Raw genomic sequence first — 25,413 nt, forward strand, 5'->3', positions numbered from 1 at the left:
GATGTTTAAAAGTTATTTTGTTAATGAAGTGCAATGCACAGGTGTATTTGTGCGACTTAACACATTCATTTATATACTGTGCTCGAAGGGTTATATATTCATTTCTGCATAGATAGACAACACGAGGTCTATACACTGCTTATATTACACCTAAGCCCTCTTTTAAAATCTTTACTGGTGCATAGATCTTGTCCTAGTGCTCTGCACAGGGGTGAATTTCACCTTCTATCAATAAAGTGCTGGTGAGAAAATTGGCAAGTGCAGATTATAGTGGACAACATTCAGTTGTGGAGCAGAGCAAGAGGGAAAAATGAATATTGTCTATAAATTAGATTCTTGGCAATGGCATAAACTGGCTTTGGTCAGGTGACCCTGTTTAAGAAAAACCTGAGTACATACTGCAATATAAGGGCATGATACACTGTTCCACTGTATGTAGGACTCCCAGGGAAGCTCCTGACTGGAAACTGATGGCAGGCTGAGGCTCTTGAGGGTTTAATGATTTTATAGATTAACACATATATGCAAGAATAACTGTACAGGAAACTTTCCCCTCTAACCTGAATCAAAATGTCATTATTCCATTTCTTTATGTATTATTAACCATATATAAAGAACAACTCTAGGCAAGGTTGTGAAAAGCCTTTGTCTGCAATGCTACTAGTATACTAAACATACCAAGCTAAACCTCTCTTTTTTAGCAGACACAATCAATACTTTCACCTAGATGTGACCATGTCAGAGAAACATATATGAATTAAAAACAGCTGACTGACTCAATCCAGATAAGAGATAATACACAACGAGAGAGAGGAGACCTCTGAGGAGCTGGGTGGGACAATGTCCTCATCCTCCACTTTCCAGTCACCAAGGTAACGTGGAAGTCCTGAGGTTCTCTTGGACTCAACATTGCTCCTGGATACTCATATAGCAACAATGAAGAGAAATGCCTTCTTTCAAATTCTGCTACTCAGAAGTGTGTGCTCATTCCTCTCAGACAGAGACCCAGCCATTGATCCGGGCTTTTGTCACTTCCAGGTTCGATGCAGCACATCCTATCCTTGGCTAACTATTGAGGTTCACGTGGGAAACCTCCACTGGGGCAACACATAGGAGCCCACCTTTTAATAATAATTTTTAAAAAAGCACATCACACCGTGCTCCAATAACTTCCCCATTACATTTCAGATCCACTTCAAGGTCCTGCCCCTACAGTTGCCTTAGACCCTTACCTAAGACTCAGCTCATGATCTCCATCCCGGACACAGCTCTACTTTATGATGACAAAAGCTGAAAGATCCTATGGTGAACTTTTGCAAGCAAGGGGCAGTGCAACTCTTTACCGTTAGAGAGGATGACTAGCTCAAACCTGGCCAATTTTAGAGCACAATGTAAGAACCATCATTTTGTCCTCTCAGAAACAATGGTGGAAGAATGACTAGGCAACATCTTTCATTGGGGAAGATGCAAAATATTAACTAACAACGGTGGACACTTTATGGACACAACTACTGCAACTGTAAATTTTGTAACTCGCATCTAGATACCATGATGATGAGTTCATTAGAAATGCAAAGATAAGGAAAATAAGATATTCTGATAACTACAGGTATCAAAATCTGACCACACTTTGACAATATAACAACTCTGAATAGAGAGAATAAAAGCTATAATCAAATCCTTCAGCCACAGTTTTCACAGCAAAAAGATTTTTAAGGTAAAATGAATTTTAAAAACCCAACATGTTAACTAGAGTTAATTGAAAATTTTCATCTATTTTCATTTTCATTTGATGAACAAGTGTTTTTTTAACTATACCAAAGTTTTTGTGAGAACATTCATTTCCCCCCTTTTCCTTCTTGCCACTAGAAGCAGAAAAACGGGTGGGGAGAGGAAAGAGTGGAAAAAAGGGGTGTGTGTGGGGGGGGGGGATGAAGAGGAAAAAAGAAAAACCTTGACATTTTTGTTGCAAAGTGGCCTTAGCAGACCAGAGATCATAGCCACAAGTGCTTAAGTAAACTCTTCAGAGGGATTCCTTGTTTTTTTGTCTTTTGTTTATAGGATAACATGCTACTCCAGGGGTGCCGGATTTCTTGCTAGCAACTGGCCACCCTGTCATTCACTAGTCTGGTAATACCCATATCAAATTCACTGTCATTGGTGCTGGACCAAGAAATCTGTGTGGGACAAAAAAAATACTCTCTCAGTACTGACTGGGGTGTGTGTGTGTTGCTGCCTTTTAGTAGCTGGCCCAAGGACAGGATTTCGACACTCCTAGTTTTTGAAGTAGAAGGACGAAGCTCTAGCCTGAGCTCCCCAGATGTGTATGTATTTAGTAACTCTGTCTTCAGCACAGGGATTCATTACAACTGGTTTGATTCTAGAGGGTTCAAATTTTGTATCATATCAGGAGCTCATTGCAGGACTGGGGCCTAATGTATAAAGGAAAATGCATCTGATGACTACAGTCTAGCCCAGTGGTAGGCAACATGCGGCCCGTCAGGGTAATCCACTGGCAGGCCGTGAGACAGTTTGTTTACATTGACTGTCGGTAGGCACGGCCGCCCACAGCTCCCATTGGCCTTGGTTCTCTGTTCCCAGCCACTGGGAGCTGAGGGAGGCCATGCCTGCAGACAGTCAATGTAAACCACTGGGCTAGCCCCGATAGACATCTAGACTTACAGTAAAACAACTCTATTCAGTTTGGCATAATTGGTGAGCCCTACTCATGAGAGGTTCCAGACTGGAATAGCAGCAATGTGGCAGGTCAGGACTGAGGGGCCTCAGAGGAATGCTGCAGAAAAGCTTGCACAGCAGCTGTTTGTGGTCCAGAAGTTCGAGTACAGGAGTGAGTGCCAGGAACCCCCAAGTTCTAATCTCAGCTCTGACAGTAATTCCCTTTGACTCTGTTATTTAACTTTATCTGTAAAACTACGAATACACCTCTTTCCCCAGAATATTGTCAGGATTCATTCATGGCTGTAAAGTGGTGTGCAGATTAAAAGCACCATGTAAAACACATTGTGTTCTTATAACTAGAACTTTCAAACTAAATATAAAAATAAGTAGGAACAACCTTGACTTTGGTATTCTATAATTCCCCAACCAAAAACATGTAACTATTCTTGTCCTGGAAGTTGTTAGGTTTGGTTATAGTTTGGTAAAATTATCAGATACTTTAGGCAGAAAGATTCATATGCTACTGTGCCCCTAGTTCATACATGCAATTACAGTCAGATGCACAAATGAGGTAACTCCATTAACAAAAAGAAAAGGAGGACTTGTGGCACCTTAGAGACTAACTGATTTATTTGAGCATAAGCTTTCGTGAGCTACAGCTCACTTAACAAAGGATCAATTGTGCACAGTTGTGTGCAATCTAAGTAATGGCATGTGCACACATCCGAACATCTAAATTGTCTGAAGACCTGCTCCTAGACGGCAACATTTAATTTGGCATGAAAAGATGGAGACTGAGAACATATTTAGATTGTGTAATAATAGAGCATAATTTTTTTCATCACAGTGTAAACAAGCTTAAGATGTCCAATATATGAAATGTCTTTTGGATATAACTGACTTCATTACATTAAAAAACAGACAGTTGTAACCAGTGAATTCATAATCATAAGACTGTTTTTGACTTCTCTCCAGAGCATGTAGTACCCTGGAAAAGAATGCAAACTGCAAATTAAGCCTTCAGTTACGTTCAGCAACCTGACAGACTGGCCCAAGAAATACTGCTATGTCTAGCAGATTGGAAGAGTGATGTGTTCATTGCACAGAGGTGTGAAGGATCCAGCCCACCCCAGCTCATCTCACAGAGCACAGCTGGTGAACTGTACACAAAGGGGGAAGCAAGTGGGAGGGGGAAGAAAGGGCCTGAGGTAAACTAGGAGACATCTTTGCCTTCCATCATCCCCTCCCACCCCTTCCTTCCAAGCAGTTTTCATTGCCACATCACCAGAAAAGGATTTTCAACCCATGGAGCATTCTGGGAAGTGTTGGATCAATTTGCGAAAAAATATATAAAGGGATCCAGGAGCACAAGTGAGCTTTCTCAGTGAGGTTGGGCGTCCATCACTCACCCTTGAACACAGTCATTGCAACACAAGACCATTGGAAAGCTTGCATTTGTGCTGAAGATATTAGTCATAATGATGATATTAAACAATTAGACACGTACATCATAAGCAAAATGCGGTGTCCTCTGGGGCTGCAGCCAACTGGCATACAGGACACACTGCGCAACAGTGGGTGGGAAGAGAAAATGTTGTACTGACACACTAGGGAAAATTCTGTTGACAGTCTCTTTTTTTTAAATCAGCTTCTCCCCTCAGAAAATGCTTCTTCCAACCACCTGCCCTCCTCCTCCATGTGTAGACCCTCAGACTTCCCCATCTGCTCCATTCTCCACAGAAGCTGTGCGTGAAAGGCAGAAGACAAAGGATAGAGTCAGGGAGGTGATCCTCCCAGCTGTAGGGGCACCTCATTCTTACACAGTGCTTTTTGTTGTTGTTGTTTAAAAGCAACTTTAGGAACTTTAATTAAGTATGGTTAATTAAATCTTACAACACCCTATAAGATACATTATCATTCCCATTTTACAGGCATGGTCAGTGAGACAGTAGTAACTTCACTCTCACACGGCCATGAAATGAAACAACAATCCCAAGCCAGTTTCCTGCTGACAGGGAAGGAAGAGTGAGATATATTCATTCCTATTCTTTGCTTTTGGGAGGTGCTCTGGGATGGACACTATGTCCTTCCAGTTTCTTATATTTGTGCCCACTGCCAGAGAGTGGGTCAGATTCTCAAATACAGTCTGGCCCCTTTGTGCTACTTGGTATCTTGGTGGGAGGGGGACCCTCAACGGATGTAAAGCCAGTGAACCCAATGTTTCAGCCAGCCTCATTCCCCCCCAACCCAGGCGCAGGATGCATACTGCAGAAAGAGTTAAGAAGGGGCAGAGGAGAAAGCTCCTAATGAAACATAGGCCATGTGGCCTAAGTAGAACAGCCCCCTAGAGCAGCTCCCACCTGGACCATTGCTGGCGCAGACTGGGCCACGGAATCTGGGAATCAGTTATGGCTGCCTCCCAGCAGCTCCCCCCACCACTCTCTTACACCAAATGGAGTTTGGACACAGGGGAGCATCAGTCCTAGACAGAGCAAGAACTATGTCATTAAAGTAGCATTATTTGAAAGCACAAGTTTCTTAAATATGAAAGTGTTACGTACCATTTTCAGCTGCCCACATCGGTTGCTCAGAAGGACATTGGCTGACTGTGCTACACTGGTTCTCACAACAGGATGCGAAGGAAAAGACTTAGCTGCAACCACTGTAAAGTAACATCAAAACCTCAGTAATAATGCTCTGGGTTGAGTTAAAACCCCATTGAAATAGCTAGGTGTAAACTCATGCTTCAATTAACATGACTAAGGAAAAGCCCTCACCTAAGACAAAAAGAGCACCAGAGAGCTTTTGCTGAGTATTGTTTTGGTTAGGGGTATAGAGATATTATATATATATATCTATATCTATCTGTGTGGAAAGCCAGAACAGACAAAAACAAAAACTGGGAATGACAGAGGGAGGGAGCGAGCAGCTGAAAGCATGCTGTCTGACTTTGGAAAAAAACATAGGGAAAGGTTTTGGGGTTAGGTGTGCAGGCTGAAATGAGTGGGTTCTTGGTGCTATGAGTAAAGGAAACTATTTCCTGCTATTTAAGTCGTTCAGAGAGACACTGAACTTTGTACATTCTTTGTAGATAAACAAAACTGCATCAAAGAAATACACAAATATCACCAATTTCTCCCCTTAACTGGAACAGCCTGCTAGTCCTAGAATTTTTAACTAGCCACTCTGGTCAACAGGGATAACAGTAATAAGAATTTCTCTCTGTGTTATAAATAATGTTGCCACTCTCAACTAGAATGTGATTTTTTATTGTATCGACTCAATATAATCCTCCTATTTGCTCGAGTCTTTAGGATTCACTCTTTCCACTGTGACTTCAAGAGCTTGCAACTCCAATTCTAGCCTTAAAGCATGTTTATGGCAAACATAATTTCCCCAATCTTACCAGAGTAAAGGGCCAAATCACCCCCTTCTGTGGAAATACTCACCAAAGGGAACAAAACCCTCATAAAATAGCAAAAATGCTATTTTGACACATTGAAAACCAAGCTGGGTGAACTCAGTGAAAGATGAGTGGGAGAAAAGAGAAACCAGCAGCCACGTGGAAAAGGCAAGGCCCGGGGTTTGACCTTGGAAGCATGCACCACCCAAAATTCCACGGGGAATCCTGCCTCCAATTTCATGCAGCACATGGCCTGCTGCATGTTCTCCTGGGGACACCTTAAAAATGGCAGCATGGTTAGTTCAGTGGCTGTATTATCTGATCTCCTGGTCTGTGGCTGCATAGTATTACCCATCCCTCCCACTAGAGGGTCCTAACAATGCTGCAAGATCAGTTCTACTGGGTTGTCCATTTATAAGTGAGGGTTTCACAGGGGAGCAGCCACGTAGAACATGGTCTCACAAAGGTAAGCGAAAACTAATGCATCTTCCCTGTCTATGGATTAATACCATGCAAACCCATGACATTTTACACATTTTCCAGAACCATAAATGAATCCCTAGCTCTTGATACAATGGTCACGTACCAAAATCAGAGTCCAAGTTCACAAAAAGATTAATGAACTTCAGCCAACACACAGGGGTGATAGCTCAGTGGTTTGAGCATTGTCCTGCTAAACCCAGAGTTGTGAGTTCAATCCTTGAGGGGATTCAGATCCATTTAGGGATCTGGGGCAAAAATTGGGGATTGGTCCTCCTTCGAGCAGGGGGTTGGACTAGATGACCTCCTGAGGTCCCTTCCAACCCTGATATTCTCTGATTCTCTATGGCAAGCTTGCCTTGCATTTTGAGTTTGTAATTAAACCTGACCTCAAGTACATTTCACCTATGCTTGGTCTTCATTTATGAATATTTCTACTCGCCTCTAGCTAATGTCATTCTAACACATTGGGATGTGGCATTTATTCTCTTCAAATTGAAAAATATTCCATTTATTTTAAAGAAAAATGTGCTATAGTCTTAGTCTCTAACACTCAAACAAACTGCAACAGTGAGGCAAGTGACCCAGGGAAACCCTGCTCCAATTTAAATAGCCACATATTAGTGACAGATTAAAACTTTTGTTAGAAAATATATAAGATTATAAAACACAAACACAACCATGTCTGTTCATGTGTGTGTAAAAATGGTATTATAACCATGAATAGCAAAAGAAAAAAATGTATGAACGGACAATTGCCCATGGTAAAAAAATACAGTCGGGGTCTCATGGTCAAGTAAATAACTTTTCAATATTCACTTTTTCTTTTCACTCTCCTTGGGCAATAGAATTAAACCTCAGATTCAATTTTAATTCTAATCAATTTCTCTTTCTTTCAGTTTAAAGAGGTTTTAATATGTAAAATAAAAACCAAACGTATGTCTGAGTATTGTAGATGTACGCACACAAACATAAAACATATCGGTATATGTAAAATGTTATATAATAAAGATGCTTTCTTGTTCTCACAAACAACACAAATCTGTTGCATCCTGGTTCATGGCAACTGCAGAAGAATATTTAAATAAAACTTTATAAATGAAATTTAAGACATATTCAAGAGAGTATTTTTATTTATTGGTCTCATTTTCAATGTCCGTTGCACATCTGCACCCCAAGTTTGCATGCACAATCATAAAGATTGATAGTCATTTGCCTAGGTTATGTTCATATTTGTGTGGGCTCAATTGCTATAGATTTTATATACATAAGCAGAATACAAAAATGTACCTGAACATACAAAACTTAAAAATCTAAACTGAGTAACATTAGTGCATTCCCTCAATTGTGTTTAGATGCTAAAAAATTAAGGTGGAAGAAACAGTTGGTTCTCAAGCATAAATTACCCTGTTGGGGGTTCACTGCTGTAGTTTTGTATTCTGTAAAAATGGGATTAAATAAAGGGAAAACCTATTTATATTGTGCTTGATTCAATGCCCACAGCAGTCTATAGGAGTCTTTCCACTAACTTCAGTGGGGCTTTGGATCAGACATATGATTGTGCTCATGAGTCAGATTCTCAAAGGTTCAGTAAGAAAATGGTTGTGACAGGGATAAAAGTGATTCAAGTATAGAGTTTTCATACTCTTTGGTATCACACTTTTAGACTAGACAGAGATAGTTATTTATTACATTTACTATTTGTTATTTTTATTATAGTAGCACTCAGAGGTCCCAATAAATCAGATCCCTATTGTGCCACAAAGTAAGATTCATTCCAGATCCTCTGCTGGTATAGACTGATGAAGCTCCCTTGAAATCAGTGCATCTACACTGATTTACATCAGCTGATGATCTGTCTCTCTCTCTGACTCCAAATCCTACAAACACTTAGGTATGTGTGTAACTTTATTCATGGGAGCAGACTCATTTAGTTCAGTGGTATTACTGACATGAGTAAATTTATCCATGTGCATGTTTGCAGGATCGAGGCCTGAATTAAGACATGATGTGACAAATGGATGCAAAACAAATGGAGGGAGTGGAGGAGGACGGGCAAGGGTAACAATGAGAGAAACACATGGTTATATAGACTACCTATGAGCACAACTTGTTTGCAGTGTTGTTATAGCCGTGTTGGTCCCAGGATATTAGAGAGACAAGGTTGGTGAATGTCTTTTATTGGACCAACTTCTGTTAGTGAAAGAGATGAGCTTTTGAGCTACACTGCGCTCTTCTTCAGGTGTGGGAAAAGTCACAGCTAGCAGCAGGTTTCAATTTTTTTTAAAGAAAGGCTATAATTGTACGAATTATATTAATGATCACAATAATCTTATGTTGACTAATTATTTCCTCATTTTCCTCCCTCAAACACAAATGATTATGAATGCAATACAATATTAAAATTAGTGTTAATCCTAAAACCATCTTTTTCAAAATATGTTTTAGGCTGTTTAGGGATTACATTTACAAAATAACATTAAGACTTCCATCTGCACACACTAGCGTTAGTGTTTCTTGTTCCTTACAATTACTAAAAACATGTTTCTTTATGAATTTTTTTGATTTTATTTTAAATTTAAATTTCTTTTTCCTTTTCTTCTTTCTAAATCCAAGATTTTTGTTATGTTACAAACATGAGAAAAGTGATATATAGTATTGATTTGAAGGGGTGAAATTTTACAACTTAGCCAGATTCTTCGCTGGAATATATCAGCATTGTTCCATTGACTTCAATGGAGCTCTACTGGCTTACACCAATTGTGAATCGGGTCTCTTGTTTTGATGTCTTGTTAAAATCAGATTAAAAAAAATAAAAAAGTAAGCTCTTAAAAGTATTCAGAAGAGACAAAGTGTGTAAGAAACCCAACTTTTTGATTTTATAGCCTGAAGTTTTTCTTTGAGCCGTGAACCGTGAGTGCCCTCTAGGATCAGTGTCCAAAAGTCTTCATAATCTTGCTGGTTCTTTAAGATTCCATGTCTAGTTAACTCATTCTGCAATCCTATAATCTTTAAAAAAGAGGAAAAAAGTGAATACAGAATTTACTATTCTGAATTCTTATGTGCAACAAAGCCAAATATAAAATTATCAAATAATGGGCCAACTCCTGTACTGGTTGATGCAGTGCATATGAGCAGAGAAGCCTTCTGATGTGCCCTTTACATTGGAGAAGCTGCTAGTGTGGACAGAATTCCTCAGTGATCCACTGGGATATAAAACTACAGTGGGACAGATCTTACTGCTCCACTAAGAAAGGCCAAAGCCCGCTTCCTCCCCCTGCATCATAGCGTATGTGCTAGCTCAGTGGTTTTCAACCTGTGGGGTCCGCAGACTATGTGTAAGATTTCTAAAGGGGTCCGACCTCCATTTGAAAGTTTTTAGAGGTTCACAACTGAAAAATGGTTGAAAACCTCTGTGCTAGCTAATGGTGATGAGGTCTAGACACAGTCCATTTTATTTTTTCAGATTATGTCCCCTTGGAGTTGTGCTGAATGGGCTGTTGCATTAGGTAAGAGTACATTCCATCAGAGAAGCGTACACTGTACAGGTATCCTGCCTAGCTGCTTGTACAGGGGAAGTGGTTCTTTGTATCTTCTATCCCCACCCATACCCCATCACTGTAGAACAAGGGGTTAAACCCTGGAACTTTAAATCTAAATCCTGTTCCTTTAATACTGGAGAAACTTCCTGGAAATCACACCAATTTAAAGATTCAGTGTCCAATAAAGATTCTCTCCAAATGGCACAGTTAGCATGTGATGATGCCATGAAGATCCTTCAACTGTAAAGTGTAGGCACATTTGTATTTTATGTCATTATAATCAGTATGCAAGTGGCAAATGTATGAAATGGAGTTGAAATAGACTTAAGTGGAGATCCTGGAATTTAATTTATTTTCTCTCTCTGGGATTTATAAAACAAAACACCTCAGGAGCCCACCAGCTATGCCATTGTTCACACCCTAATTCAGCTCTTCTCAAACCAGTTCAAACAATCACTTTCTGTTTAAAAATAAAAGGAGTACTTGTGGCACCTTAGAGACTAACCAATTTATTTGAGCATGAGCTTTCGTGAGCTACAGCTCACTTCATCGGATGCATACCGTGGAAACTGCAGCAGACTTTATATACACACAGAGAATATGAAACAATACCTCCTCCCACCCCACTGTCCTGCTGGTAATATATATTTGTGTATATAAAGTCTGCTGCAGTTTCCACGGTATGCATCCGATGAAGTGAGCTGTAGCTCACGAAAGCTCATGCTCAAATAAATTGGTTAGTCTCTAAGGTGCCACAAGTACTCCTTTTCTTTTTGCGAATACAGACTAACACGGCTGTTACTCTGAAACCTGTTTAAAAATAGATGTCAGTATTAAGCACTGGGAGGTGTGGACGGATGACTTCAGTTGCTTCCCCCCACCCCCCACCCCCAAGCAGAGGGCATAAGACTAAAATTTGCATATATCTAAAATAAATGAATAAAATGACGAAAAATAAAATCATAGGACTTCAATTCCTTTTTCAATCATTCAATCTCAACAGAAAATACTCTTTGCATTTTCACATGTAGCTTCATGTTATTTTCCTCAGTCAGTCAGTCAGCAAAAGAGCTACACTAAACCAATTTGCCATCCATTCTGGCTGTCACATGGGAAAGCACTGGCCACAAATAAATCAAGGATCACAAGGACAAAATGCATAACATTACATGGAAATCTAACCCCCTTCCAATCAATTTGCTCCATATCACAGAACATTGACACCTTGACTGAAATAAACAAAACGTTAAGAAATCTAACATATCACCACTGCATAGATGGCTTCCAAACTTAATTTTATCACTAAGAAATTGATCCAATCCCCTGTGGCTATACACTGTTTCCCCATATAAAAATATATATACATATACTAAAGTGAAAAATCTGCATTTGAGAAAGAACTTCTAGATATGCAGATTAAGGGTTGGTTCCTAAAGAGAGGCATAGATAAGATGCATTTTCTCAAGGGTCTGTGAGTTGCTGTTTAGGGTCCATTTGTAATTCAAAAAAAAAAAAAATCATTGTAGGAAGAGCAGATGACCGGGAGAATGAGACTGGGATCTTTTCACTAGTTCTAATTCTACCCCAAGTCAATTGTGACTAAAATCAGTTACTCTTCATCAGCTGTTCTGTGGCCTCTTTTAAATTAGTAACAAGAAAAGGAGTACTTGTGGCACCTTAGAGACTAACCAACTTATTTGTTAGTAGTTTCAATCCTTTTCCCAGTGTGTAAGGGTCCATGTTACAGCTGGCACTATCCAGCACTCTTATGGGTGGTCTCAACGGGGAGGCCAAGGACTGAATGGGAATGGGGTTTGAAATATTTTGTCTTCTGCTGATCAAGTCTCCTTGGGTCAAGAGTGAAGGTATATTTGTGCGCAGTGTGGGAAAGCCCAAATTTCTGCAATCTGTACCTGCTCAGTTGATAATCAGAGGTTTTTAGTGTGCAAGGTTTTCAGCCTGGCACCTTTCAGAAGCATTAAACAGAGATTTATGGGTGATGGTGGAAATTGTAGGCAAATGGCATTCTTAGAAAAAAAAATAGAGAAAATATTATGCATTCATTTAATATATCTAAACAGAGGTTTAGATTAGAAACAATTGCTCCAAATCCTTAAAAAAACAATATTCATAACATTTGCTAAAACAATTCAGAAGCAATACTGAGAGCAAATCGAACTCTTGCAGCATACCAGGTAATTACTGGACTGTGGAATAGACTTGAGGTACTTAGCATCGTGAGACAATTTGCAGTAGGGCACTTGATGTCCAGGGATACACTTAAAAGAAAGATAAAGTTTTGGTCAGTATTTTTTTTCCAGTAGCTGGGAAACAAAGCACAAAACAAATGACAAGTAAACACTCAGCCACAGGAAGCCATTAACAACAGTGGGCACCAATTAGGACCCAGCAGGTATTCCTAACACCGCCTGGTGCTCTAGCTCCGCCTCAAATGCTTTGACATAACACTCACAAACTTAGGCTTAGGAAACAACAGGCTGTTTCATTTACTCAGCAATTTGTAGCCACATATTCCTGCTGATAGGCCCATAAACCTGTTTGTAGTCTTCTTCTGTTTCCCTTCAAGTTTGTGTCATTAGAAACTGCAATTACTGTCTGCCCAAAGGAGCATACTTTTGAGGACATAAAATAAAATGAAGATACTGTGATCCCCTCTTTCTTTCTCTTGTCTCCTATTTCCATCCTCTCTTCTGCTGAGAAATGTAAAATCCAATGGCTGATTTAAGGAAAATCTATTAATGAAGAATATTTTTGCTAGTTTCCTCTTCTCTCCACATGGACTTTGTTTTAAAAACAAAAAACAAAACAGAATTTTCAAAAAGCACAACTTTTTTTTAAAAAGGGGAAGTAAATGATTATTCTCAAAATTAAGCCATGGCCTTAATTACAAAGCATTTGCACAACAAAACAAAATACACCTTTTCCCCCTACAATCACAACCAAAAAAACAATCAGTAAAGTAGATGTAAATATATATATAAAATGTTTGCATTAATTATAAAGATATTTTGCATTTCTATAGCATCTTCCATCCAAGAAACTCCAAAGAACCATCCAATCCCTTGAAAAACATTTATGAATTAAGCCTCACACAATGCCCCTGTGATAGAGGTAAATAAGATTACCGAAAATATAAGATGTAATCAATTTTTACTCTTGGGTCACAAGTCTTCAAAATAAGACCTCATCTTCACTGCTTTTAAAAAAAATGTATTTTTTTTTTTACCTTGGAACAGCTAATGTGTGTGAATTATCCTGAGGCAAAAACACTGTGAAGACCAGGAACTTTAGTTTTACCATAAGGTAATCTCATGAATGGTAACCCCTGGAGGGGGTATAGCACTGTGTACTTTGCCTCATTTGCCTGATGGTAAAACTCAAGTGCCTGGTCTTCAGTGTGTTTTCACCTCAGGATAGCTTGTGCATGCTAGTTACCCCAAGGTTAAAAACAAAACAAAAAACACCCCTTTCACACACACACCCCAGACTATTTTTTTTTAAGCAGGAAAGACAAGGCTTAAGAGAGACTGGGAACTGCCAAAGCTATTGTGTCTGATTCTGTCCTAAATTGTGCCAAGAATCAAGAGGGATTCTCTGGGAATTACACTATTGCAAAACCAGTGAGAGATCAGAATCCGGCTGAGTTTTGAGGACTCTTCCTATCATGCATCATGGTATATTCTGACCCCGTGAAGTAGGTGAAACAACCTACTGATGCCACTTTGTTGTCCTTTTTTTTTTTTCACCACTCGCTGACAGTAAGTTAATAAACACATCATCATCAATTAAAGTCACATAATTTCTTGATGCTTTCTTCATAACTTAGTTAATTCATCTAGACTTCATTAACAGGCCAAAAAATAAAAAATAAAGAGGAACATAAGTGGAATAAAGAGGTGACTATAGTCTGAAATAATTTTGAACTCCCCAAGTCATTCAGATCCTATGATGCCTTAGGATAGGATTCTGTCTTTGTCTTTAGTTTCCTGCATTTTTTTCCTCTCTTTTTCAGGAAATCGAATCTGCAATAATCAACAGATTAGCAAGTCAGCTTCCAATAAACCACCTGTCCAAGTTCCTTGTGGCATTTCTAGCCAGCTACTCACTTCAGGGAGCCCATTGCCAGTTTTTATGAAAGTTTGCAACTCTAGCCTCTCAGAGCTCTATAGGTACAGTCCCCCTACCTGATGGCTGCAGGAGGCTTGGAACCAAAAAGCCCCAGTAAAATGTGACTAGCAGCAACAGTGGGGACAAGTCTGCAACAGAGCTTCAAGGTTTCATGTAAAATGGATTTGGAAAGAACATCTAGATGCCTTGGGTCTTACAGTGCAACCAGCGTAAATGGATACATAGTATACAGATGCTCTTCAAGCTTCCCACCACTTGGCCACCCGAGAAGGATAAATCACTCAATACCTCAGAATCCCAGTTCGTGCTGATGGCTCACTGTGTCCGATGACTACTTGATGGAATGTAGCCGGCAGGCTTCCAAGCACTGATGTAATGTAAGAGGGCCCATGCATCGTTGAGGTGCTACTTCTCTGCATGCTGGGCATTAGTGAGGTGTTGACACCACTGCACTGCAGGTCAGCACCTTAGGAAGGCCTTGCTGCCACAGGTGCAAAGAGAGACAACAGAAGGAACATGGGCACTAAATTGTCAGAGCCTCAGTGGTGTACCAAGAAGGCCTCGCTCCTTTGCCTCCCTGTGTACCTAAGCACAGAGCCGGGAGAGTCTTTGCAGCTGCCAAGGCTCCTAGTGAATAAAAGAGTTCCTTCCAGCACATCAGGGAGCTGCACTGAGGAGCCTTTGTGGTGCCCAGACTGACACATGGAAGCAGAGGAATTTAGTAGCTGGAATTTGAGTTACTGACCCCCTCCAGGCATTGAACTGGTACTGTCACTTGGAAACACAGGCAGATGCTTTGCAGGTGGGGAAATTGAGGACGGAGAAATTGAAGTAATTTGTCCACAGTCAGAGAGAACTTCTATAGCAGGGCAAGAAATAGAACCCAGAGCTCTTGATACCTGGCTCTGTACCTAACCACAAGCACAATCATCCTCCCTTACTTTATATCCACCGTGGGCAAAGCTATAGTATAGGGTGACCAGATAGCAAATATGAAAAATCAGGATGGGGGTGGGGTAATAGGTGCCTATGTAAGACAAAGCTCCGAATATCGGGACTGTCCCTATAAAAATTGGGACATCTGGTCACCCTACTATAGTATGACTTTATGCAAGCGTGTTTTCCTTCTTAGGACTACTTACTCCTCTTCCAGTTGTCTTAAATAAGCCCTGTGTAAAACCCTCTGATGTCCGTTTTACAAACTGCAGTGAAATCTAGCAGCAAGAAAAAAAGCCTCATTGCATGCATGCTTCCTTGTTGTGCACAAATATTTCAGCTCTGTCTTGATATTCTCAAAAAGGATTTTTGGGTTGCACCATATAACCGACAGCTGGGGATGCAGTCTTACTTCACCGCACAGGGATTTATGTACACAACTCCTGTTAACACAGTGTCTGCGCATGCATATGTGCACACACAGAACTCATAGAACTGTGGGACTGGAAGGGACCTCTAGACATCATCTAGTATAGCCCCATGCACTGAAGCAGGATTAAATACACTATCATTATTATAGCTGTTTGGTGCAGGATACATCAAACCTCTAAGGTGCCCGCAGCGTTCCAGGTGTACCGCGAATTGGAGGGAAGAACTGTTGTAGTCACTTCAGCAACTAGATCTTGTAGGCACTACAGTAACCACTCGCACACCTGGTTCAGTGAAATGATATTTTATCAGGGCTGGGAGGAAAGAGAAAGACTGCAGATACCCTCGGTACAGAGTCTTAAACAATTCAAGTTCAAGTGAGCCATAGGGGTTCTTGTTTGGGTCCCTGGGGCAGCCCAGTCAAGAATCAGGGCTCTTCAGGTCTAGTGCCAGGTGTGCCCTCTCTTATCCAGTCACTATCCCACCAAATAGGACCTTGCAGGTTTCCAGGCCAGGCTTCAAGTATCTCATTGGGACCCCAGTGCACCATCATTCACAACACTACCTAGACCTTCACTGATGGGGATTCCTTAGGTAACATATCCCAGCACCCAACTATCCCTATAGTTAGAAAGTATTTCCGAATATTTAATCTAAACCTCCTTTGCTTCAAATTAAGACAATTACTTCTTGTCCTGCAGGTTAGATCTTTTATGCAGTGAAAGACACTTCTGAAAATCCCAGCCTATATACTGTTATATAAAGTAGAAGACTATAAGGAATTAAATGCACACACAATACAAATGCACAGAGATACACACACATACTTATGAGATATTTTCTTTATATTCATGAAGGAATTCAAAATTTAAATTCCTCACCGAAGAGAGATGTACAGTCTCAACTATACCATCCGTTATACCTTTGTTTGACTCCTCTTAACTGCTATAATTTTTTCTTCTAACCCCTCTTTTGTTTGCTACCTCATTTCATCTGACATTATACTATCAATTTACTATATTACACGGATGGTTTTTCTCTTTAGTTCTCCTTATTTTCAGTGCTGCAAGCTTTTTGGTTAGATTTAGTTTACAACAATATATTTATTATACAATATGTCCCTAGCGAAAAAATAAATTAACAATTGCCTCATTGTTTGGAATAACGAATTCAACAATACTTCACCTTTGTTATTAAAGCAGCAAGAGTTATTTCTCCCTCCCCATGTCTATGAAGCAAATGTAAGAAAATCCTCCCACAAAAACATAATCCAGAACAAACAAAAAACCACCCAAACCATTGGGAAACTAAAAATCTTCTACCTCTTTAAATGCAGAAACTGTTTTATGCCACTATTACTTACATTAGTGTGTGATGTTTAAAATTAATACTCATTTTGGGTCCAATCCTGCCATTCTTACTCAGACAAAACTCCCACTGCAGTCAGCAGGAGGGTTAAGGATTCCAGGGCTGTGCCATTGATACACACAATCTATATAATAATATTGAACATTCAGAACTTCAATAAAAAGCAAGCAGAGCGCTCAATCCTTCATAAACCAAACGTATGACATCACCTGTTGAATACGTGACTATGACCCAAAATGAAGTACACACACCCAAAACCAGATTGAGAAAGGGACGATAATGAGGGTTTTTTTTTTTTTTCTTCTATAGACTTCCATTATCTTTTGATTCAGGACTTTCACTTCTGATGTTAATTATTTGCAAGCAGGAAAAAATACAGAGGTGACACCAGATTAGCATCAGATGAAATTAGATGTGGATCTGAAATCAGATGTGTCTTGTAAATATTTACCTTTGAGAGGAATGGAAGAAAGAAAGATGTAAACTTGAGACCCAGCCTTCAATCATGTTTCTGTGCCTAGGTGAGGCAGTTTATGTTATACAGACGCTCCCCGGGTTACGCAAGACCCGACTTAAGCAAATCTGCACTTACAGAAAAAGTTCCGTAAAGCTAGAAATAGGAGGTTTGGGTTTTGGGGGGGTTTTTTTGGCATAACGGTTGGGTACACGTTTCCAACTTACACAGAATTGAGTTATGCAAGGCGTTCTAGAACGGAACGATTGTGTAAGTCGGGGAGAGTCTGTACCTACAATCACAGTGTTTTCATCCAAGGCAGAGTGGCTTAAATTATTAAAGGTATAAAGCCTCATTATCACACAGTACCCTACATATATGTGTCATTGGCACTTTAACCACATTTGTAGCCCCTGTCATGCCAATAGTTATTGAAATTCAAATTGTTAAGGACAGGAGCAAAAAGTCATAATTTACTCATCAATTCATCACAGCCTAACCCAGCCTTATCTTAGCTTTATGCTCCCCTCCAGTAATGTGAGCAGAGAGAAAGACTGGGCAGACCAGGCTGTAAAAGAGAGAAAGCGAGCGTGAGCACATGTGCAACAGTTCTGCAGCATGATTCCTAATGAACCTCGCTCATAGAAACTCACAGGATTGGGGATCTGAAGGCAAAGAGTGGCATACAAAGAGTAGAACCAAGCAGCAGCTGCATTCTGTGCATGGTCACCTCCAGATCCCATGTATAACTTATGTAAAGTCACAAAAAGCCTTAAGGTCTTGGTTCACAAAAGCATTGAACCCATCAGTACAAAAGCACATGTTTAAATGATTTGCTGAATCAGGGCTTATCTTTGAAAGGTTCTCACTCTCTCGCTTGTACAGTACCAGCAGCACCAGGAGGTAGCCAATGGCCAAAACTGCTCCCTAAAAGCTATCTTGCGGGGGAGGGGCCACTTTGCAGATCATCATCAGGCTCGCCCTGAAAAGACTCTAGGATCTGTGAGGCTGAGAGCAAGCCCCCCCCTGCAGCCTCTCAAATTTGTGTCCACCAAGGGGAGCATTAGAAGGAAACTCCATGAGGATCTCTGCCCCCTCCTACAGGTTTCTCCACAAGAGGGTAAGACATGGCCAAAGACGTGGCCCAAAGTTTGTGTATTAATTAATTTGTTTAAAATAAAAAGATACAGAGATTGCAGATGGACATTTTGAGCTGATCCTATGTTAATGCATTATATAAACTAATCACTGGATTGAAGGTCAAATACTGTTTCAATAGGCTGCTAACTATTTTTTCCATCAATATTATGGACTCAATAGATCATGAACTTAATATTGCCTCATGCACACAGTAGATGCTTTCAAAAGCATTGAAATTAGCACAGAGTGGGATGCACCTTATTCCACAGAACTACTGCCATCTATTGTGTCAACAAGTATTTAGGGAGTCCTTAATCTGCAAAGCACTGACAAAATAATCTAACAAATGTGTTTCAAAGCATGTTTATGAAGCCTCTAATCCATTAATCAGTGGATGTGTGGATTAATTCCGCATACTAAGAATTCTTATGAAATTTCTGATGAAAAATAAAGTTCATTTGTAAGTGCAGAAAACCTGGACATTTAACAATTTTCTTAACTCTTCAAAAGGCACTAACTGCCTGAAAAAAATTCTTTAATACGAGAATTTTTTTTACATCCGATTAAAACTGTGGGGGTAGGGGGAGCTTAATTTTGGTTTTAAAATTCTTTGTTTGACTACAGCCACTGTCTAAAATTTGTTTATTCTCCCTCCCAATAAAAACAACCAACAAACCACACACACACACGGGCAAAAATTGGGGATTGGCCCTGCTTTGAGCAGGGGGTTGGACTAGATGACCTCCTGAGGTCCCTTCCAACACTGATATTCTATGATTCACAGGCTATCCTTATGTGTGCTGAAGTTCAACTCAGAGAGCATTTCTAACACAACAGTATAACAGCAAACACAGGAGTTCATAACAGAAATGTTGAAATAATTTACACTAAAACATCTATGCACATGTGGTCTCCTATAATTATTAGTATATTCTTATGCAGAAGATCTGTGTTTTCCATGAATTTTCATTCTCTGTTTGTTTTCATATTAACCTTATACATTTTGCAGTGCAGAAATATACCCATTTTAATAAATATTTAAGAAGCTATTCATTTTAAGAGTGGAAAAATTAACATAATGCCTATTTTTACAATTTGGGACCCCAACACGACAACATCTGAGAACATAAGACTTGCATTGATCTCTCTAGGAGTGGCATAGGGTGGGGTAAAGTGCGGGTCTATATTTTCCACTCAGTGTATGTAGAAATGTATGGCTTTCATTCACATTAACACTGAGTGGGAAATAGTCACATAAAGCCCCTAATCACTGATGTGTGAATAGAACCCATAATATAAAGCATTAGCATAGTTTTACAAATCTGAATGACAATTTAGTAATTGGATGCAGTGACTTTCCATGGGTTTTTAGGCACATTGGCATGGCAGCATGGGGGAGATAGAACAGAAACAGTCTTGACTGCCTCAGTACAGTGGATAAACAAAGGACATCAGTCTGCAGAGCCATTCATCCAACATTTTCACCAGCAGTTAATTCACTAAAATTAGAAAAAAGGTAAGAAGCCACCACAAGATTCCAGAAACTTTGGACAACATTTATGGCTTAAAAAAAGCTAGAAATTGTTTTTTAAAAAGAAAAATAGATTTATTTAAATGCACAGATTGTTTATTTTTATTTAATAAATATTAAAACCTTAGTTCCCTTAACTAAGTGAAATTCTCATATACCATTATGCTGCAAAATTATTCCCTCAATTATTTTCTGACTCCTTAAGAATACAGGGATGGACCTACACTTTGCTGGGCAATATGCAAAATGACATATACCTATGCTCACATCATCTTGCATGCAATCCCCACTGAGGCAACGGTGAATCTCTGCTCCCAACACCCCTCTCCACATAGTTCCATAGCTTGCAGTGATTCATATATGGGGGCCAAGTAGCCATGATTGGATTCAGAGAGCAACTTTTCAAATGAGTTTTGAGAGAGAGGGGAATTCATTCTCTTCTGCAGCCAGCCAGCAGAGTCAAATTGCATCATAGAACAAGAAATCTGATAGCGAGCGGACTGGCAGATCAGAGAAGTATATGTGTAGTGAGTGTAGGGCCCCAAGAAGGGGAGAGGCCCTATGTGGCCTGACAAGGCTAAGGCTGGCCTTAAGAAAATACATATATGACTAATTCTACAGACCTGCAGAGTCCTCACTCAGGAAAAATACCATTTGAGTGGGAACTTTCCTGTTAAGGAATGAAGGCATGGGATTATTAGTGAATTAGAACAGCATTTCCATCAGTTCCAGTTGCTAAATGCTTCAGATATTTCAGGTAATATCTTTACACTAATATTTTAATTGATTTGCACAGGCATAAACATGACCGTGCGCGTCAATAAATGCAATCTAAAATTGTTGTGCTCTTCGAGTACAGCCAGCTCTGAATATCACAACTGCAAAACAGAATCATCCATGAACAACTGTACAAAGGAAAGCAGGATGAATACAAAAACACTTCCAGAAACAACCTCCATGGAAGAAGGTACTTTAGATATACAGGGGATGAGTGCAGCATAAATACAGGCAGGTTACGCAGATAGAAAACAATATAAAATTGACAGAACACTATTTGCAATTTTTTAAAATGTATTCGCAAAAAGAAGAGGAGGACTTGTGGCACCTTAGAGGCTAACAAATTTATTAGAGTATAAGCTTTCATCAGCTACAGCTCACTTCATCGGATGCATTTTCCACTGAATGCATCCGATGAAGTGAGCTATAGCTCACGAAAGCTTATGCTCAAATAAATGTGTTAGTCTCTAAGGTGCCACAAGTCCTCCTTTTCTTTTTGTGAATAGAGACTAACACAACTGCTACTCTGAAACCTGTTAAAATGTATTGTTAATTTTAAAAAGTGCTGTTAATCACATTCCAAATTGGTTCTCTTCTCATTGAAAAAATTAATTATGCAGTCATCAGATGGTCACTGTATGTGACTTTACAACTATTACAGGACTTGCCTAGACACAAACTTGCACTGGTTTAACTACAAGTGTATTTTAAAATTGATTCAGGCTTCTCTGCACTAGAGACCTTACAGCAGCACAGCTGTACCAATGCAGCTGCGCCGCTGTAAGATCTCTCATGTAGTTCCCTCCCCTAACATAGTGCTGTTCACACTACCATTTATGTCAGCGAATCCCACATAGCTTGGTGGGGTGTTGTTTTTCACACCCCTAAGAGCTGTGCACACTACCACTTATGCAAGCAAAACTTATGTCGCTCAGGGGTAGTGTAGACATGACCCCAGATAAAGTGAGGCAGACCACTGTGTAGATGCTCTTATTTTAGTTTAAGAATGGCTTTTATGGATTTAGCTTAAATTAATTGGTTACTAACTTAGGCTAGAAAGAAATAAGCCGTTCCTAAATTGAAGTGTCTACATACGGTTTTTCACTGCAGTACCTAAATAAGTTTTAAATTAAATTGTTGTAATTTTCCTATGTAAATAAGCCATTAGACTCTCCGAAACAAAACTTGCTACTGCAGTCGGGCATATAAACAAAACAAGTTATCCAACTGAAATTTCTTTAAAATTCCTTTCTTATTCATACTTATTGATATTGGGTGTATGCATACTTTGTCACAGCAACAATTCATTATTTCTTTTTCATTTGAAAAAAGATCTGAATTGTTGCACTTTACGATAAATGGTTTTGTTATACAAGTCAAAGTTAAGATTCAGAACATTATGATTAAAGTAGTTTCTTTCCTCTCAGTGGCTATGTGGCTGAAAACATAGTTCCCTGCAGTATTCTCCTGTTAAATGTGGAGAAGTGTTTCCTTTAGAAGAGGAAATTCTCTTAAGGAAGTTGTTTTAAGATAAATAAAAGTTCAGGATGAAGCCAGCAAAAGGTGTGAAGGATTTCTCTTTGATTTCCCAATTTGTGTATTTGGGCTCAGACACAGACTACATTTTATGCACATATTAATAGGATGCTAATAAGGCTACAACTCTACTTTAACATGGACCTGTAGAGACAGCCTGATATGTGGCACCAAAATATATTAACCTTCTTAAGAAGAAACATTTTGTTCCTTTCTTGCAAAAGAGGGAATCAGATCACGCCTTTTTAATTTTGAGTTGAGGAAGTCTTGCAAACGCAGCCTATGAAGTTATTTTGATGTTAAGACTGTTTAGCAATGTCACTGACCAGTTAAAATGGTCTTTGAACATCAAGAGAAAGGAACCAGGTCTGTCTAGAATAAACTTTAGTAGTATATTCTCTTTATCAGTATCATTGTGGACAAGGAAAAGTGCCTAAATTAGGAAACAGGTTTCAGAGTGGTAGCCCTGTTAGTCTGTATCAGCAAAAATAAAATAAAATAAAAAAAAAATGGAGGAATACTTGTGGTACCTTGGAGACTAACAAATTTATTTGGGCATAAGCTTTCATGAGCTTATGCCCAAATACATTTGTTAAATTAAGAAAACCACTTATATCAAAGAGGTCATAAAAACAACACATCAAAATAATGCAGCACTGAAGCTCACAGAACTGTATTTAAATGTTTGCTGAGATCTCAGGGAAAACTTTGGAAAACATTTGATTTAAAGACAATTCTGCTTATGTTTTCTAGATTTCTCTTCCCTTTGGTTGTTTTCTTATAATTCCCTGGGAAATTCACATGAAACCAGGCCTTTGTTCCTCAACAGTTCATTTTATCCTGGCTGGTTACTTCTCAGCTAATAATGCCAATATCTTCTCTTTGGTGACATTATAATCATTTCTACAAAGCCAAAGGTCATGTCACAAAGACAGGATTTTAACATTAAGTAAGGGAATAAACAGAGGGAGTAGATGAAATCTTCAGAAACAAAGATCTTGTTTTCATGCATTTTTCCCTAGCAATACAAACAAAGGAAAGAAAGTCCCAGAGAATATACATCCAGTTTTGCAGTCGTCCAAGAACAGAACTCAGAAACTATATTTAGAGGTACACTGATAATTTAAAAATCATACACTGTTAACAATGTTTTTACCTGTGATATGAACACCCACTTAGATTAGTAAAACTGAAAGATTTTTACAAATCAAAATAGCTTTTTACCATTTACCATTTTACCATTACTGTTTATCTTTTTCATAATTCAACCACCAAAAAATGGAAATCAATTAAGCCAGTTTCACTTTGGCTTATACTCAGTCTCATTTCTCAGATTCTCAGACACTGCAAGGAAAGCATTTATTGCTTTAAAACAAAACAAACCCCCCCACAAAATCATGATTCCATTGGAGTTTAAAAGAAAAAACATGGAAAAACATTATTTGTGGGGTTAGACTATTTATACAAAACCTAACTACTGGATCACATTTACTTCATTAAAACACGAGTAACATTTTCAAATGAACCTAAGTGATTTAGGCACTTTTGAAAATTTTACCTAGTACCAACTGAGCTGATTTCTAACATGGTCTAACCTGGCTAGACATCATGGATGAGGCCAAATGGTGTTAGAACTGTGTTTAAAATGCTGCCCCAGCCCCCTCCCCCCCGTGCTACTAGGGACCTAAATTAGAAGACCTCTCCCCCTCCCCCCCCAAATAAAAGGGTTCTTACATTTTTTCCTATTCACGTTGGCTGGCAAAATCTCGTTAAAGTACAGCAAAAATAGAACAGTATTTAAAATTAGACCTTAATTCATGTGTTAGCTCCATCTATAAAGGATTTAAAAGAAAATTATTGTTCACTGTTTTTCTACTGTGGTAGCCCTAAGAGCCCTAGACACATACACAGCCCCACTGTGCACTATACAACACAGAACAATGTTTTCCAAAGTTCTCCAGAAAACATCAGTAATTCTAAGATTGTGTCCAAGTCTCCATCTACACTATTAAAATAACCACATAACTGAACCATTAGACAAACCATTGCATTAAACAACTATTAAAAATTAAATGTAATAGTTAAACTGTGGGTTAAACTGGGTTAAAATAGACAGAGGAAAACCATGTTATAAACATGTTTTTGTTTAAGCATCTCTCAAAATGAGAACAGTTCTCTAACATGGTTAAAATATGGCTAGAGTACAGTCATGTTATGTTTACTTTTAAGCATTGTTATTTCTGAAGTGCAGATGACAGCTAAGCTTCCTTAATAAAAACTTATTTTCCATGGAAAAAGGAGTTCACTTCAGCCATTAGTTACCTCTAAAGCCAAAACCTGCCATGTTGCGTTTTGGTATTTTTGTTTTTTAAACAATTTAAAAAAAATTAAAATAGTTCTTAAATTTATGGAGTTGCTAAATGGTTTAATACTTCAAGATTGAATGGCAAATTAGTCAAAACGTACTGAGCCTCTGCATGCTCATCTAATCCCCCTCAAACAAGCAAAGAGGATTGGATTGAAATGCCCCATCTAGTATTATAGTGAAGATGGATATACACATTACTGTTAATCACTTCCTACACCAAGCTGCTTTTAAACCTCATTGGTTAGTCCCACCTGTTGCTAGCAAGGGAACTTCTATAAATGACTCCTGCTTTGAAAACTCCTGTATGCGGTTCTTGTGTAGCAGCCACCAGTTTCTCTTGCTGAGAGAAAAGGGAAGGTGCTATACTGCACATTCAGGGAATCCCAAAGCACTTCACAAAGTAAAGTTTTATGATTTATGCGTCAGTGCTATGACTGGGCCAGTCATGGCAGTGGTCAGACTACAGAACAGGGAAGAGTCAAGCAAATCTGAGGCATCCTGCAAATCTATTCTAGGTTCCCCAGCTGGACAGCCCAAGATTCAGTGTCGGCCTTCTTCTCCCCAACTGCAATGCATGGCATCAGAGTGAGTCTGGGGGATTAGGTCATAGGCACACTAGAG

General features: G+C 39.2%; 1 protein-coding gene across 5 annotated transcripts in view; it reads right to left on the reverse strand.

Moving 5' to 3' along the window:
- Window positions 1-25,413, reverse strand: part of LOC140909185 (uncharacterized) — a 101,546-nt gene that overhangs the window by 41,928 nt on the left and 34,205 nt on the right. For 4 of the 5 annotated variants that reach the window (XR_012158127.1, XM_073337892.1, XM_073337889.1 and 1 more), the window contains 3 exons: window positions 12,297-12,383; window positions 9,433-9,571; window positions 5,241-5,341 (listed from right to left, as the gene is read on the reverse strand). Coding sequence is in view for 4 of the 5 variants with exons in the window: in XM_073337892.1 (XP_073193993.1) it covers window positions 5,241-5,341; window positions 9,433-9,571; window positions 12,297-12,383 (327 nt within the window). In the remaining variant the exon portion in view is untranslated. The remainder of the gene's footprint in view (window positions 1-5,240; window positions 5,342-9,432; window positions 9,572-12,296; window positions 12,384-25,413) is intronic. The other variant, XM_073337893.1, reaches the window with a different exon arrangement.

The sequence above is a fragment of the Lepidochelys kempii genome, chromosome 3, assembly GCF_965140285.1.
Source record: "Lepidochelys kempii isolate rLepKem1 chromosome 3, rLepKem1.hap1, whole genome shotgun sequence".
Taxonomy (NCBI): domain Eukaryota; kingdom Metazoa; phylum Chordata; order Testudines; family Cheloniidae; genus Lepidochelys; species Lepidochelys kempii.